Source organism: Neltuma alba, unplaced genomic scaffold, assembly GCF_004799145.2.
Source record: "Neltuma alba isolate B1F8T4 unplaced genomic scaffold, ASM479914v2 tig00004204_pilon, whole genome shotgun sequence".
NCBI lineage: Eukaryota > Viridiplantae > Streptophyta > Magnoliopsida > Fabales > Fabaceae > Neltuma > Neltuma alba.
In genome coordinates this window covers 93,690-108,253 of record NW_021633605.1, presented here as the reverse complement: position 1 = coordinate 108,253, position 14,564 = coordinate 93,690, and the positions used below count along the sequence as shown (strand labels likewise).

At 29.3% G+C, this 14,564-nt stretch overlaps 2 protein-coding genes across 2 annotated transcripts; both read right to left on the bottom strand.

The window, feature by feature from the left end:
• Positions 1–744: 744 nt before the first annotated feature.
• Positions 745–7,613, bottom strand: LOC114743977 (disease resistance protein At4g27190-like). The gene is made up of 5 exons (XM_028932160.1): positions 5,775–7,613; positions 3,354–3,581; positions 3,192–3,261; positions 2,925–3,025; positions 745–1,386 (listed from the first exon to the last, which is right to left on the bottom strand). The coding sequence occupies exons 1-5, from the start codon at positions 7,611–7,613 to the stop codon at positions 745–747; spliced, it is 2,880 nt and encodes a 959-aa protein (XP_028787993.1).
• Positions 7,614–7,979: 366 nt separating this feature from the next.
• Positions 7,980–11,397, bottom strand: LOC114743976 (uncharacterized). Its single transcript, XM_028932159.1, has 5 exons — positions 11,380–11,397; positions 11,100–11,284; positions 9,166–9,237; positions 8,566–8,657; positions 7,980–8,060 (listed from the first exon to the last, which is right to left on the bottom strand). The coding sequence occupies exons 1-5, from the start codon at positions 11,395–11,397 to the stop codon at positions 8,011–8,013; spliced, it is 417 nt and encodes a 138-aa protein (XP_028787992.1). The 3' UTR covers positions 7,980–8,010.
• Positions 11,398–14,564: the final 3,167 nt, after the last annotated feature.

Genomic DNA, 14,564 nt, shown 5'->3' with positions numbered 1-14,564 from the left:
CAAAATAAGTAGTGGACACAAGAGCCACGCAATTATTGTATTTTGTGTATAATGTTGAATATAATCACATAACTTCAGAGTAAAGTTATATCTACATTTTCATCTATTTTCAACACAATAATACAAATTCAACACATTTTCACAGACATAAAACTCAGTAAAACACATATGCAGATAAAGAAACCATTAGAAGATCCAAAGCTCAAATCAGTCCTTCATTATCTAACTTTCTAATTTGATCTCCACGGCTGACCAAAGACAAAAACAATTAATTAGCAGTCTAATCAAAATGGAACATAGACAAAATAAAAACCAATAAACTTATTTATTATACACAATTTTTGAAATTTTCCTTGGATAATGTGTACTAAACTACAGCTAATTATGCTTATAATGATGAGAAAAAATGTGTTACTACGAATGCGAAAATAGTGGAAATTAATTATTGTTTAGTTCTAAATAATTATTCAACTTCTAATATTACCATAACATGTCACTTATTTAGTACGAGTACATTATTATGATTTTGACATAACGACCATTATATAGACACGAAAATTTTTTGGGAGTGATTGCAATTTCTTATTATAAAAAAAAAATAGAGCGATGTGTGTGTGGGTGTTAAGATAGAATTTTTTTTCTTCTAATAAAAGACCTTTTTTTTTCCATATAACGATAGAAATTGTAATGCACAAAATTATTTCATTGATTAAATATGATAATAGTTTGAAAGAAAGAGTGTAGCTACGAACCTGATGACGAGGGCTTGTCTAATGGGACTTTTGAGATTTTTGATATGTTTGGACAATCTTCTATTGTTATAGTACCAGAAAGGAGGTTGAATTCATAACCTTCATAAATCTCTCTCAACTTTGGCAACTTCATGAGTTCCAAATCACTCAGTTTAGGAAACAGCCTTTGATGATGATGAGCAGCTACTTCACCTTCATAAGCTTCAACAACAACCCCCTCCAGTTCATAACAATTCTCTACAGTTATTCTCTTCAATGAAGGACAATGAGATGCCAGAGAATATGAGAACACCCTTCTCACTTTGTGGCAATTCCTTGTAAGAATGCTCTCAAGTTTGGGGAAGCAAATAGTGGAAGAAGTAGACAGATTCTTAAGTGACTCTTCACAAAATATTCCCTCCCATTCATTGCATCCTCTTACATCAAGTTGCCTCAACTCTGGAAGGCTTGTGACAATAGCAACAGTGAATATATTTCTTAATCTCGGGCATTCCAACAGTTTAATGCTTTCAAGTCTATGGAAGCTCAAAATTTGTATGGGATCTTTCCAAATATATTCTAATTTTGGTAGATCTTCTAACCATATAACACGCAATTCTGACTTTACCACCCTCACTGTGTCATTGTCATGTTTCTGTGAAGTAAAAATATTCAATGATTAGATGAAAATTCAATATATGAACTATGTATACACACACATAAACCACATAAATTTAATGGCACTGTAACATTAAAATTTTAACGTCCACAGAAAATTTAACAAATTGGTAATTTATAGATATTATATCAACTCCAACTTATTCTAAATAAAATACAGTCCCACATAATTATTCGCTTGACAAAATAAAAAATAAAAAATAGAAAGTGTTGTTTGGAAAAATAAAATTAATTATTTGACAAAAAATTAAAATGAACTGAAGAGATTAAAATTTTTATCAAATTCATATGTGGAAAGATAAATTAAAAAATACAGCTTGCAACTAATAATTTGTAGTGCTGAAAAAAGAAAAAGAAAAATTTGAGCAGTTTAATCTTTAGTATTACAATGTAAATGCTAAATAGAAATTCTATGAAAAAAGAGGCAGGTGAGCGTAAGAAAAGTTTTATCAAAATGTTTGAAATCTCTAGTGAGAACTTCTGCAGACACTAATTTATATTATGCTGGCCATTATAAGTATTTTCCGAATTGATCATTTAATGGCAAAATAAAAATAATGTACTTCTAAAATTGTGTTAACATAATCTCAACATGCGTTTTACCAGACTCAATCAATTTTTGTAGTAACATGGAAAATGTGTGACCGGCAAATGTTGTAAATACTTTTTACTACATGATTATGTTAATTCTCTATTATAACAACTATATCACATTTAATAAATAATATATATATCTTTTTTTAACAAGAAGTACACATATTAAATATTTCTTGACCGACAAAGAATTATTTGAACAAAAATACTAATGTTAACTTAATTTTTAGCAGAAAAAGAAAGAGTCACAAAAAGGTATTTTCTCACATAAAAAAGAAAAGAAAAGCATGGCGAAAAAATTTGAAAGGGAAAAATACTTCTCTTAAAGTATGTGTAGTTTTTCCGGTAAAAAAAAAAGAAGTATGTGTAGTTTTTATATAATGCATCAACACTAATTTATTTTTGAATAAAAATAACTTTGAATAATCACTTCCCACAATAAATACCTAATAGCAAAAGCAATATGAAAAAGTCACTTACTTGACCAAAATGCAGAATAGGAAATGTAAAATTCTGACAAATAAAAGTTGTTATTTAAAAAAAAGGAAATAATATTTTATTATTATGAAAATAAGGAAAACTCAGAAAATAGTTTCATCGTGCAGCCTGAATATATAGCCAAAAAAATTTAATAATAAAAAGAGGTTTATGCAGGTATAATAAAGTGAAGTCAAAAATAAAATAATTACTGTAGAAGTTATGTTTAATGATTATACAAATATATATATATATATTATATGATAGCAAACAAAAAATTTTCAAATAAAAGGGAGATGTAAATTGAACATGGCTACTTTAGCAAATGCGTCAACATATATATATGGATTATTATTATTTCTAATATGCAATGATTCAAGAGAGACATTGCGGATTTGCTGGTCAAAAAAAAAAACAGAGAGAGACATTGCGGATGAGACTTACCTGTGGATGATCTTGCATATCATGAAGTAGTGGATCCCCATGTGCAGCTTCCTCACCAATAACCCCCTCAAACTCAGAGCAACTTTTTATGAATATACCGTCTAGTGAAGGACAATGAAATGCCAGAGAATAAGATAACAACCATCTGACTTTGTTGCAATTACCTATGTCAATCGATATGAGTTTGGGGAAGCAAATATTAGAAGAAGAGAGGTTTTTGAGTGATTCTTCACAAAATATTCCCTCCAATTCCTCGCAATTATATACTTGAAGATATCTCCACTCTGGAAGGCTTGCAACAATAGCAGGAGTGAAGATACTTTTTAATTTTGGGCAGCTGTCCAATAAAACAAATTCAAGTCTATGGAGGCTCACAATTTGGGTGGGGCCCTTCCAAATATATTCCAATTCTGGTAGACTACATAGTACTAATTCACTCAACTCTGAATCCAGCTTTAGAGGTTCTTGGGCTTTAATAGATTCATCATCATCTTCTACTCTTCCTCTGTCTTGGATTTCCAATATACCTTTCTTTTTTCCACTGCTTTTAATTTGTAGACTTTCCAACCTTAGAAAAAGGATCAAGGATTGCTCATTTTGCAACTGATTGAATCTTTTCGCTATAACCCCCACATAAGCACTGTCAGTTTCCTTTCCCTGTAAATGTATTAAAATTAAAATTATGAAATGGACTGATTATAACAACTTGCTTTTTTTTTTTTAAATAACAAAAGCAACCTTACATCAAGCCCCCACGATCGCGTATGGCTGTACAAAAACAACTTGCTTTTTACTCTAACTAGACTGGAGATTAAACCCAGTAAGTTTCTTATATTATATATTAATTATTGCCAACTATTGCTAGTAAATAATCCTTTTTAACAACTGGGCAAATATATATAGTAACAATCAGGACTTTTTTTTATTACCAAAACTTGAAATGAAAATATAAAAATTTTAATAGCAATAAAAGAGGCACGGTAAGAGAGATCTTCTTAAATATCAAAAGAAAATTTAAGAAAAACATTTATCTTAAAGTGTGGTATCCTAAATAATTATTTTATTGACAAAAATATAAAACAAAGAATTTAAAGTGCTGTTCGGAAGAATGAGATCAATTTTTTGATAATAAATCAAAATGAACAAAACATTTTAAAGCTTTTATCAGATTCGTGTGTTGAAAGAAATAACAAAGACAATTTGTAAATAATTTTTGTAATACTCGAAAAAGAAAAAAGAAAAATTAACAAAGACAATTTGTAAATAATTCTTGTAATACTCGAAAAAGAAAAAGAAAAATATAAGTTGTAGCGTATTATGGTTAAAAACATAATTAGTATTTAAATCTAAAAAAATTAATCTTTTGGTCCCTATACTTTTAATTTAATATAAAATTTGGCACCGGACTTTTATTTATTATTGCTACTCAGTCCTTAATCTTCCCTTTAATCTTTAGTATATAACATAAATGTTAAACAACAATATTTATGTCAAGTTCTTTATATCCATTATGCAAAATTCTCCAACAATGTATGATCATGTATGTATCCTATATCATTTCATTTCATATAGCAGTACAAAGATATAGAATTTCATGATACAAACATTTTTATATAGGTAAAAGTCTTTAAATAAAGAAAGAAACGACACTAATTTATAATATATTAGCTTCTTTAATTACTTTCCACAATTAATATATAGATGGTGATAGAAATTGTGACTTACAAACCTATTTTATGATAACAAACAACACTTGACTTTCATTTTGAAATTGATTTCACGTATTTTTTAAATGGTGATAATTAACATAATCTGAACATGTATCTAACAAATGAATATTCTATATATTTTTTGCTACATGATTACATTCAACCTCTGTTATAACATTTAATTAATGATATATATATAAAAGTAGACATATTATATATTTCTTGACCAACACAAATATTTATTTGACCAAAAATTGAAATAGAAACATACAATTGTTTAAGACCAAGAGAGGCATCGTCAAAAAGTGTTTTTTCACATCCACAAAAAAGCATGGCAGAAAAATCCAAACGAAGAAAGAAAGAACATTTTATATATGGAAAATGCATCAATGTCAATTTATTATAAATAGAACAACTCCGAATAAGTACTTCCCACGATAAATACTTGATGCCAAAAGACAATTAATATCAATTAATATGAAAAATACAAAGCTTGAAGAAGCAATAGTATTCTATTATCTTGAAAATAAAGAAAAACCCAAAAAAGTAGTTTTATCGTGTAGCCTAAACAAGGAGCTCATAAAACTTCATAATGAAAAGAGGCTTATATGGTTACAATGAACTCAAGTAAAAAATAAAATGACTATTATCTCTTTCTAAGAATATTTTTAAAACATAAATATATCTTTAAATTAAAAAGAAAGTAGAGGTAGAATAAACAAAAAGAAAAATAACATGACTATTGTTGGTTATTGAGAATATATATTTTTTATGCTTATATATATTGTTCGATCATAGGCACAGATTTTTCAAATTAAACGAAAAAAGGAATATCTTCAATTTGTTCTCGGAAAAAAAAAAAAAGGTAGAGTGAGCAAAAAGAAAAATCACCTACAACTGAAATTATTAGCAGTTGCATGATCCTAGTTTTGTTTTCAGCACAAGAGTTAAAATAAACAGGTATTGATTTCACATAACTGAGAAAAGGATATCAAATTTATGTGTATCCAAAGATAAAAGCCAAAAAAAATTCAGTTTAAAAATTAAATGAAAAGATAAATATTTTTCATCGAATGTGTCAACACGGACTATTATTTCTAATACGCAGTGATTTAAAAGGAATTTTGCGAATAATACTTACATATGGATAATATTGCTTATCATGAAGTAGTGGATCCCCATGTGCAGCTTCTTCATCAATGAGCTTCTCAAATTGAGAGCAATTGCTTATAATTATTTCCTTCAGTAAAGGACAATAAGAAGCCAGGGAATAAGACACTAGCCATTTCACTTTGTCACAGCTGTCAATATGAAGTTTTTTCAGCTTTGGCAGGCTCGTAATGGTGGCATGCGAGAAGATACAAATTCTCAATTCAGGACAACTCCATATCCATAGCTCTTGTAACATTGGGAGTGAGCAGCCAATAGATGAATCTTGAAACACTTGTTCAAGACTATTCATTTCAAACAGTCTTAAAGTGCTCAAGCGTGAGAATACTTGTGTTTGAAGAATGTTCACATCACGCTTCTCAATGATGAATTTTTTCTCTTGACAACATGATACCCCTAAGTGGTTTATTTGAAGATTTATATCTTTATAATCCCATTCACAATTTTCCAGCCAAAGGTGATTTGCTCTAAGAATGAGATTTTTCATTGATGAATTCAAAGCAGAGACTCTAAAGTCTTGTATGCATAAGGCTCTTAATGCTTCACCACAACTATCCAGATATTCTTGAAAAGGGTCTTCACCACGACAATGCAGATGTTCTAGAACAGGGTCAAATTCATGTATACGAATTATACTACATGTGGAGTCATAGAGAACATACCTCTTCAATCTTGAAAGAGAGAAATTATGTGGGATGACAGATTCGTGTTCCGAAAGATATAATTCTTCAAGTTGCTCACATCTACCAATTACTTCTATAGGACTTTTCTCAATTCGACAATCATATATGTCCAAAAGTTTCAACATTTTCATATCTACAATTCCAACAGGTAATTCATCAAACAGAGAACCACGTAAGTCAAGAATCTCCAGTGTTTTGAGTTCACCCAATAGAGAGATATCACCCAACTTTTTCCCTCTAATACATAAGGTGTGAAGATATGTTAAAGACACAATTGATTGTGGGATTGAACAAACAGATGATCCCTTCCTAAATCCCCATTCAAAGCCATATTCTATGAGTGCCAAGACTTTGAGTGCTTTTATTGCTCTCAGATCTTCAATAAACCCGTCAGGTTGAAGTAGCAAAATCTCTAGTGTTGAACAATGCAATTGCTCTAAGAGCTTAAAATTATCATCCAAATCCCATAATGACAGTGCTTTTATATCTTTCAAATTTTGGCGATTGCCAAGCAAAATGTTTGAAACTTCGCTGCTGTCCACCAAAATCACCTGACCTTGCTTCTTTGCAATCCACAAGGCTACATCTCGAACTAAGTCATGCAATTTTACACATGTTTCCTTCTCTATACTCATTAATAAAGAAGAATCCAACAAGATCTCAAGAGCATCAAAAATCACTCTCCTTGCATCCTCTATTGTGACAATAGACTCCTCTAGTTCAAGTGTCCTCATGCCAAATCGAATTAAATCTTCTTTGTGGATTTCATGATCTTCAGGAAACATAGAGCATAATAAGAGGAGCGACTTGGCTGTGGAACTAGGCAAATTACTATAACTCAATTCCAGGCATGCATAAGCACTTGCAAAACCTTGTCCAACATTCAACGGTTGGAAGTGTTTTAGTCTCCATAGTGCTGATTCCCACGCCTCAATATTTTTTCCCCTTAAGGACCTTCCAACCACTACAATTGCAATTGGCAACCCCTTGCACTCATCAACAATTTTCTCTCCCACATCACCAAACATATTTGACGGATCATTACATAGGTTTGCATGCTTCTTGAATAAGTCCCATGCTTCCTCCTTAGTTATCAAAGGTAGTTCAATCATAGTCTCACAATCCATGGAGCCACATACATTGCGAAGGCGAGTTGTTAACAAGATATGACAACCTTCAACAAGTGGAATGCCAACATCTTCAAGGTTTAGATACTCCCACACATCATCCAAGATTATAAGAATCTTCTTATTTTTCAATCCATTTGATAACCTTTGTGCGAATGAAATTAGACAACTAATGCAGAAATGTCCAGAGTGATTCTCAAATCAAATTAAGAGATGCCCAACTACATAAAGATAGTAAATAACAATTCACCCAATTAGTGCAAACAAATTATGCATATGAATTTTCAAATTTAAAGTCTTGAAATTCATCAGATTTCATTTTTAATTTTCAAACAAAATTTTGATTAAAAACCAAATAGAACGGAGTGTTTTCAAGATAATATTTACCTGTGATATTTCAGTATCTGATAAGCAAACGATGGAAGGCGGTCAGAAAATGATACTTACCTGCTGATACGAATATGAAATATTGATTGACATCGATTTTAGGAGTTCAAGGAAAGCAATAAACGATTCTGAATATTAACAAAAGCGACTTGCAGAGAAATGTAAATATCGCAACACAATAAATATATACTACCTCCGGTCCTATTTATAAGACCTCGTTTATAAACTACAAACTAAAGGTGAATCATATCTTAAGAAAACATACTAATTTGATTGAAAATAAGTACCAAAATCTTTTCGTGTGGAATTCTGACGGAAGAACGAGGAAAAATCATATTTTTACTTTTTTTTTTATCTATATTTCCCAAAACATCATAAGACGACATATAAAAGAATGCTAACACAAATTTTTCATCATAGACTCTAAAAACCAAAAAAAAAAAAAGATATTCCTTTTTGCCAAAAAAAGGATCACATCGACACCTTGTTTCTAATTTTGTTCTCTTGTTAAAAGAAATATAATTTATCGTCATGTAAAATAAATAACTTATATACTGTTATTTACCTGTAATATGAATTGAGATAATTTTGATGTTTTTGAAGGGAGAACCAGAATTAATGGCAAGCAAAGCAGAAGGATGATGATTAGAACAGCTTCTGAAAAAAGAAGAAAAGAAACAAGAGTGTGAACCTATGAGGCTTTAAATAAATAAACAAAATTAAAATAAAAAGGACAAGAAATTATTCTTTACTTGAATTTGTATGTAATATAACTTTATACTTCATTATATTTAAAACTAGAAATATTCACTGATGTCCTATTTTAAAGTTATTTTTCATCATATTTCAAGATTAAAATTTTTTTTGTAATTATTAATATTTATGTAACAGAAAGATAAACTCCTACCAATATGATATGAGAGGAAAAACTGCAATGCATCTCTCATCTCTCATATTATAAATATAAAATCAAGTAAAAAGTATTCATTTTTCTGTTTTTTTGCCAATTAATATAAAATCTAAATAATAACATCAAAATCAATAATGTGTTAGTTCTAATATTCTCATGCTACTTAATAGAAATGGAACAAAACGAGATGTTTCATTAAAAAAAAATAAGAGTTAAAGGAGATATAAAATAAAGAAATGATAATCTGATAATTACCTGGCAAAGGATTCGGTGATAATATTGATATCTTTTGAGCCAAAAACCAATGCAGAAGGATAATAACTGAAACTATTTAATTACGAGAGTATAAGAAAAGCAGGAATTCTCAAGTAAATTATAGTACACTAGAAGAAATTATAGACAACAATGTAAATTAATCAATACCTTTAAAAATAATACTCCTCAATTCTTAAATATAAGATTTATTTTATAATGTAAATTACTCTACAAAATAAGTCTTATATATAAGATCAGAGGATTATAACAAAATGGACAAATTTCTCCTTAAACAATATTTAAATTATTTCAGATTTTCTTTCTCGGACAATATTTACATCAAATTCCTTTATATTCGTTATATCAAATTTTCTAATAATACAAAGTCATATATCTTATTTTTAATATATTATCATTTAATTATAAACCCACATGAAAAAAATATAATACATGACTATGTATGATTGAAGAACACTTAAACTAGGTATTTTCCTTCTCAAAATTGTATAACTTGGCTCCAAATTAAAGTATATTTTTACCAGACGAAATTAAATATCTAAGAAACTGTTATTCAAATAATATTATAGAAGCCATTTAAGTGGAAAAATCCTCGGGTATTTATGTCCATGAATTTTAATTGTATAATCATAAGCTTAGCATAAAAACTGAAATAAAATAAAAAGAATTATAAAATATTTGCTCAGTTAATTACCTCAAATTAGACAGGAAAAGAAACTAATGACACTATAGGTTTCCAAAATAAAAGAGAAGTCTTTATAGTTTAGGTTAAATAGATGGGAGGTTGATTATTATATGCATAATTATAGAAACCATTTAAATGGAAATAATCCTCGTATACCACTTTCAAGAAAGAAACAAATTGTGATTTAATAAGACCTATGATATATTTTGAAGAGTTCGATTTCTACATATATTCATTATTGTAAATTTATTCTGAGATTCAAAAGAAAGAAAGAAATATGTAATCTTTTGTGACAAAGCAAGTTATAAAGGATAACTTATTAACATATATGAAACAATTGAGTCTTTGGATAAAAAAAATTAAAGTTAACAAGATAAAAATAAATTATTCTTTACTCATTTACAAAGGTATCAATTCATTTGGTGATTGAGATGTTATTCTCTTATTATATTCATGGCAAATAATAAAAAAAATCAAATAAATAAAAATTGGAGTTCCACTAAATGGGTTATTGTGATACTGGTTACTTACCTCAATTATCCTAATAAAGTTAGATAAATAATGCAGAAATATCCACTTGAGTGACTCTCAAATCCAATTGAGAGACATTGTGATCTTTTTCAGTCTTAATATCATTTTGTCCTTTTACCCAAAAAAAATCAAATAAATTAAATATTATTTTATTAAAAAGATCGCAAGCTTCTTAAAAGATTAGCACGGGATGTTCATAAATTAAATTTTATTTTATTTTTGTAATTATACTTTAATATGATCATGATGTAAAAACTAAAACAAGACTATTCTTATAACCATCAGTGGTTTGATAAATACATATATAATTTAAAACCAAAAATAAAATTATTCAATATTTTGATGAGTTAAATTAAAATAATTTATTTAAATGAAAAGCACGTTCAATAACATAAATTCAGTATGATATCAAAAGCATCTAACAAATTCAGTGTTTAATACGGCACTATCTTTTTGGCCTGATAATAACAAAAATATTCTTCTTCATCTTCTTTGCCAAAACTTCTTTCATATTCTGAAAGTTTAGATAATTAGATTCCATTAGTATAAATTATTCTCAAGTTCAAACTCACGCGCAGATGCAAGAATAAAGAAACAAACAACAATTCGATATACTAGTATATCTAGATGATATTATTTTGAAACAGAAAATATCTTTTTTAACAAAAACATAGCAAAGAATCTTTAAGTGAATATATACCTGTTTGACAGATAGATGAACTTGAAGATATTTGAGAAGCTTGAACAGTAAAGGCCGGTTGTAGAGAATGACTGAAACTGCTGCCGGTACGTATAAAGCAAGGTTGAATGTAAATATAAATGACGCAAGATAAGAAAGATTAAATGAGAGACAAATGTAAATGAGTCAAAGAAGTTAGTCAAACTCTTTAATATTTTAAAAAATTAAACAAAGGACCATCTAAGAATTCACCGATTGAACCAACATCTGAATAATACAAATCCAACTAATATAAATTTACTCTCAGTAGCTGGAACATATAGGAGATTCTTCTATGCTATCGTTCTTTCCTTTCATTTGGGTTTCTTTTATGTTGTCATTTCCTTAAAGAGGGAAGAAAAATAAAAGTATTCTGTTCTTTCTTTGAGCCCCAAAGTAATTGTGATGTCGGTCTTAATATATCAAAGACAGAAGAAAGATGTAATACAAGCCACAAAAAATCAAGTTATTCCCTGCGCAGTACTACGGTTGTCTAAAGGGAACTTCTATGCAAAAGACATTGGACAACTACGTAATTCATGGTTAACGCATACAAATGTAAACAAACACATTATTCTTTACTTTGCTCTTTTATGAAGAATAAGAAAAGAAAAAAAACCAGCTCGGATCAACCCGTTCAATCAAAAAACTGATAAACCGCTCCAGGTTTGCTTGCTGGACCAGAGATGAAATGAACCGGTCACAAACCGGTTTAACCAAGTAACCTCCGATTGGAATGGATTATCCAATTTAAACCTTTTGCCTCCTAAAAATATATAAACTGTGGGAAAGAAGAAGAAGGTTTACCAAGAAAACAAGGGATGGGAAGAGGAAAAATAGAGAGAGAAATGCAGAACAATCCTTGCTACGAGAGAACTCCTGAATATGCTAAAAAATGAAATGACAAAGCACTTTAGTGTGGAAACCAAAAAGCATGGAAGAAAGATAAAAAGATAATTCAACAGTCAAGGCTTCACTATAGAGACTTATTTGTTGTTGAAGTTGTACGAGAAAAACTGAGAGAGAGAGAAGAGAAACTAAAATATTAGAAGGCAAGAAGGAAGATAATAGAAAAAATGGGATGGATGAAGTATAGACAAATGAAAGAAAAATGAGGAAGTCAAAAAAAAATTTAGCTGAGAAAGAGAATTGGAAATCTGTAAAGCGTATTCTAGGAGGTTTGCTATTCTACTATGCTTACTGGTTGTTCTTGTTCGTTGTTCAAGGAAGAAAGAGGAAAGCTGCTTGTGATGTGGGTCATAGAAAGGAAAATAAGGACCAGTCACGTGGGAGAAAGAAGAAGAGAGGAAAAAGAGTAAAATAAAATAAGAACAAAGATATATATTTTAATGAAATGCATCAGATTTTTGTCTCAAACACTTAAAAATAACTAGAAAAATTAAACATTTAAAATAGATATGTATTTTTATAATTTTAATTGATACAATTAAATATTTAAACTGTTGGGAAAAAAAATTAAACATTTGAACTATTTTTATAATTTCTTATATTTTGTTGAATGATTATTATTTATAAATATTATTATATTTTGTTATTGTTAATTAAATTATATTATTTTAATATGACCGATCTAACTCCTATTGAATCCTAATTTAACCCACTGGTTTGACTCCGGTTGAACCCTGATCTATTATTTGATGATTGAGCTATTATTTCCTTCCTATATTCATGACAAATAATAAGAAAAATAAAATATAAATAAAATAAATGATTAAATGGGTTATTATGATATTTGTTACTTACCTCAAATATTATAATAAAGTTTCTTTTTTGAGCCAAACCTCCACAGTAACTCTTAATTCAAATTAAGATATGTCCTGCTGCATAAAAGTAACAAATAACAATTCATTCAATTGGTACAAATATACGATATATTAAATTTTTTTAAAAAAATTCAAATCTTAAAAATTCATTATTGCAATTTTTTTGGCCTGATATTATTGCAATTATTGACGAACCAGAAGGAGGAAAAAATAAAGTTGAATAACCAAACTTGTTAAGAAACGCAGATTCATTCAAGAATAAATATTCAGGTAATATAAATTCATCATAATATGACAAAAGCGTCTGAAAGATTTGATGTTTAATATTTTAATATTATAATATTTGATAAAATTAATTTAAAAGCCAATAAAATATATAATTTGATCGAAAATATTTCAGGAGACGGTCAACAAAAAGAAAGGTGATCAGAAAATGGTATTTATTTTATTTTTTGTAGTTATGTTTTGATATGATTAATCTACAAGATCAAAATGATTGGACATAATTCTTCGATTTTGTCAAAATACGAAAGTTAGGAAACAGGCATGATTATACTGTCACAGATTGAACACACACAAATCCAATTAATACAAATTTACAGCCACATGGTGAGAACATCTAACAGATTGCTTTTGATGTTTAATTTTCTAATATTCATAATTTTTTTTGGTAAAAATTCATTAAAGAATCAACGTAACAAAGGTTATCCAAAGATAATATTTACCTGCAAGAAGAGAGTCTGGCTTGTAAAATCAAACTGAAAAAGAGAAGCACCAACCAACTTCCAGGATAAATCACTAATTTAATTGGACATCAAAAAACAAAGAGATCATGTACGTAATTACAGATGCTTGAACATATTTGTACTTAAAGGAAAAGGTGGGTTGTTTCAAGATAAAAAGCTCACACTGGCACAAAATTCTGCTTATGTGATTATAATATAATTTGATAAAGAGAAATGGTTGAAAAGGCTTCCCGAGAAACCTACTGGATCTAGTGAATACTTTTAGTACAATATTTTTTTCATAGCATTTAGCATCTTAAATTAATTTTTATACAATCCTCTTTTAAGCTGACCAAAAAAAAAATTTCTTACAATATTTTTTTAGCAACAATGAGTATCCTAAACTATATTTCGGCGTAATCTTGGCCATGAAGTTTTACTGTGTTGAGTATTATTAAGAAAATACTTTGAGTTAAAAAAATCTGAAATTTCAATTTTAATTTTCTAATAATATTTTAATTAAAAAAGAAGTAAAGAAAAATGTTCAACATGTGATGAGCAGCAGATCAGAAAATGAGAAACATACCATGGAGTGTTCTTTTTGGAGGGGTCTGCTGGAACTTGTGGACGCAGAGGAATGCCCGGCTTTTCAGAGCTGAAAAAGCTTCATGCTTTGAATTGGTCTCAAGCGACGGAATTTGCTGAAGTGAAGGGTGTCATTGAACGTATGAGTGCTGGGTTGAGGGAGGCTGTAGATGTATGGGAACTTCCGATGAGCTCAACACTGATGGATCCTGTAGAGGTGAGCCCGGTGTGGCGAGTTGTGGGGGAATCTTTCGTGATGAAAATGGGGAGTGGATCTGTCTGTGGCTTTTCTCAAAACTGGGGCATTTTCAGAGGGCTGGAGTTAGCTAGAGGGCTGAGAGGGTTCCGTAGAG

Excerpts from the sequence above, each read along its gene's own strand:
- LOC114743977 (XM_028932160.1), bottom strand. The coding sequence starts at position 7,613 with ATGGATTGTGAGACTATGATTGAACTACCTTTGATAACTAAGGAGGAA. Across the intron at positions 3,262-3,353 it reads ATTCAGAGTTGAGTGAATTA|CTGCCCAAAATTAAAAAGTA; the intron begins GTACTATGTAGT and ends TTTATTGGACAG. Across the intron at positions 3,026-3,191 it reads CAGAGTGGAGATATCTTCAA|ACGGTATATTCATAAAAAGT; the intron begins GTATATAATTGC and ends GTCCTTCACTAG.
- LOC114743976 (XM_028932159.1), bottom strand. Across the intron at positions 9,238-11,099 it reads TTCATCTATCTGTCAAACAG|TTTCAGTTATTATCCTTCTG; the intron begins GTATATATTCAC and ends GTAATTAAATAG. Across the intron at positions 8,061-8,565 it reads TATCTCAATTCATATTACAG|GTAAGTATCATTTTCTGACC; the intron begins GTAAATAACAGT and ends TCGTATCAGCAG.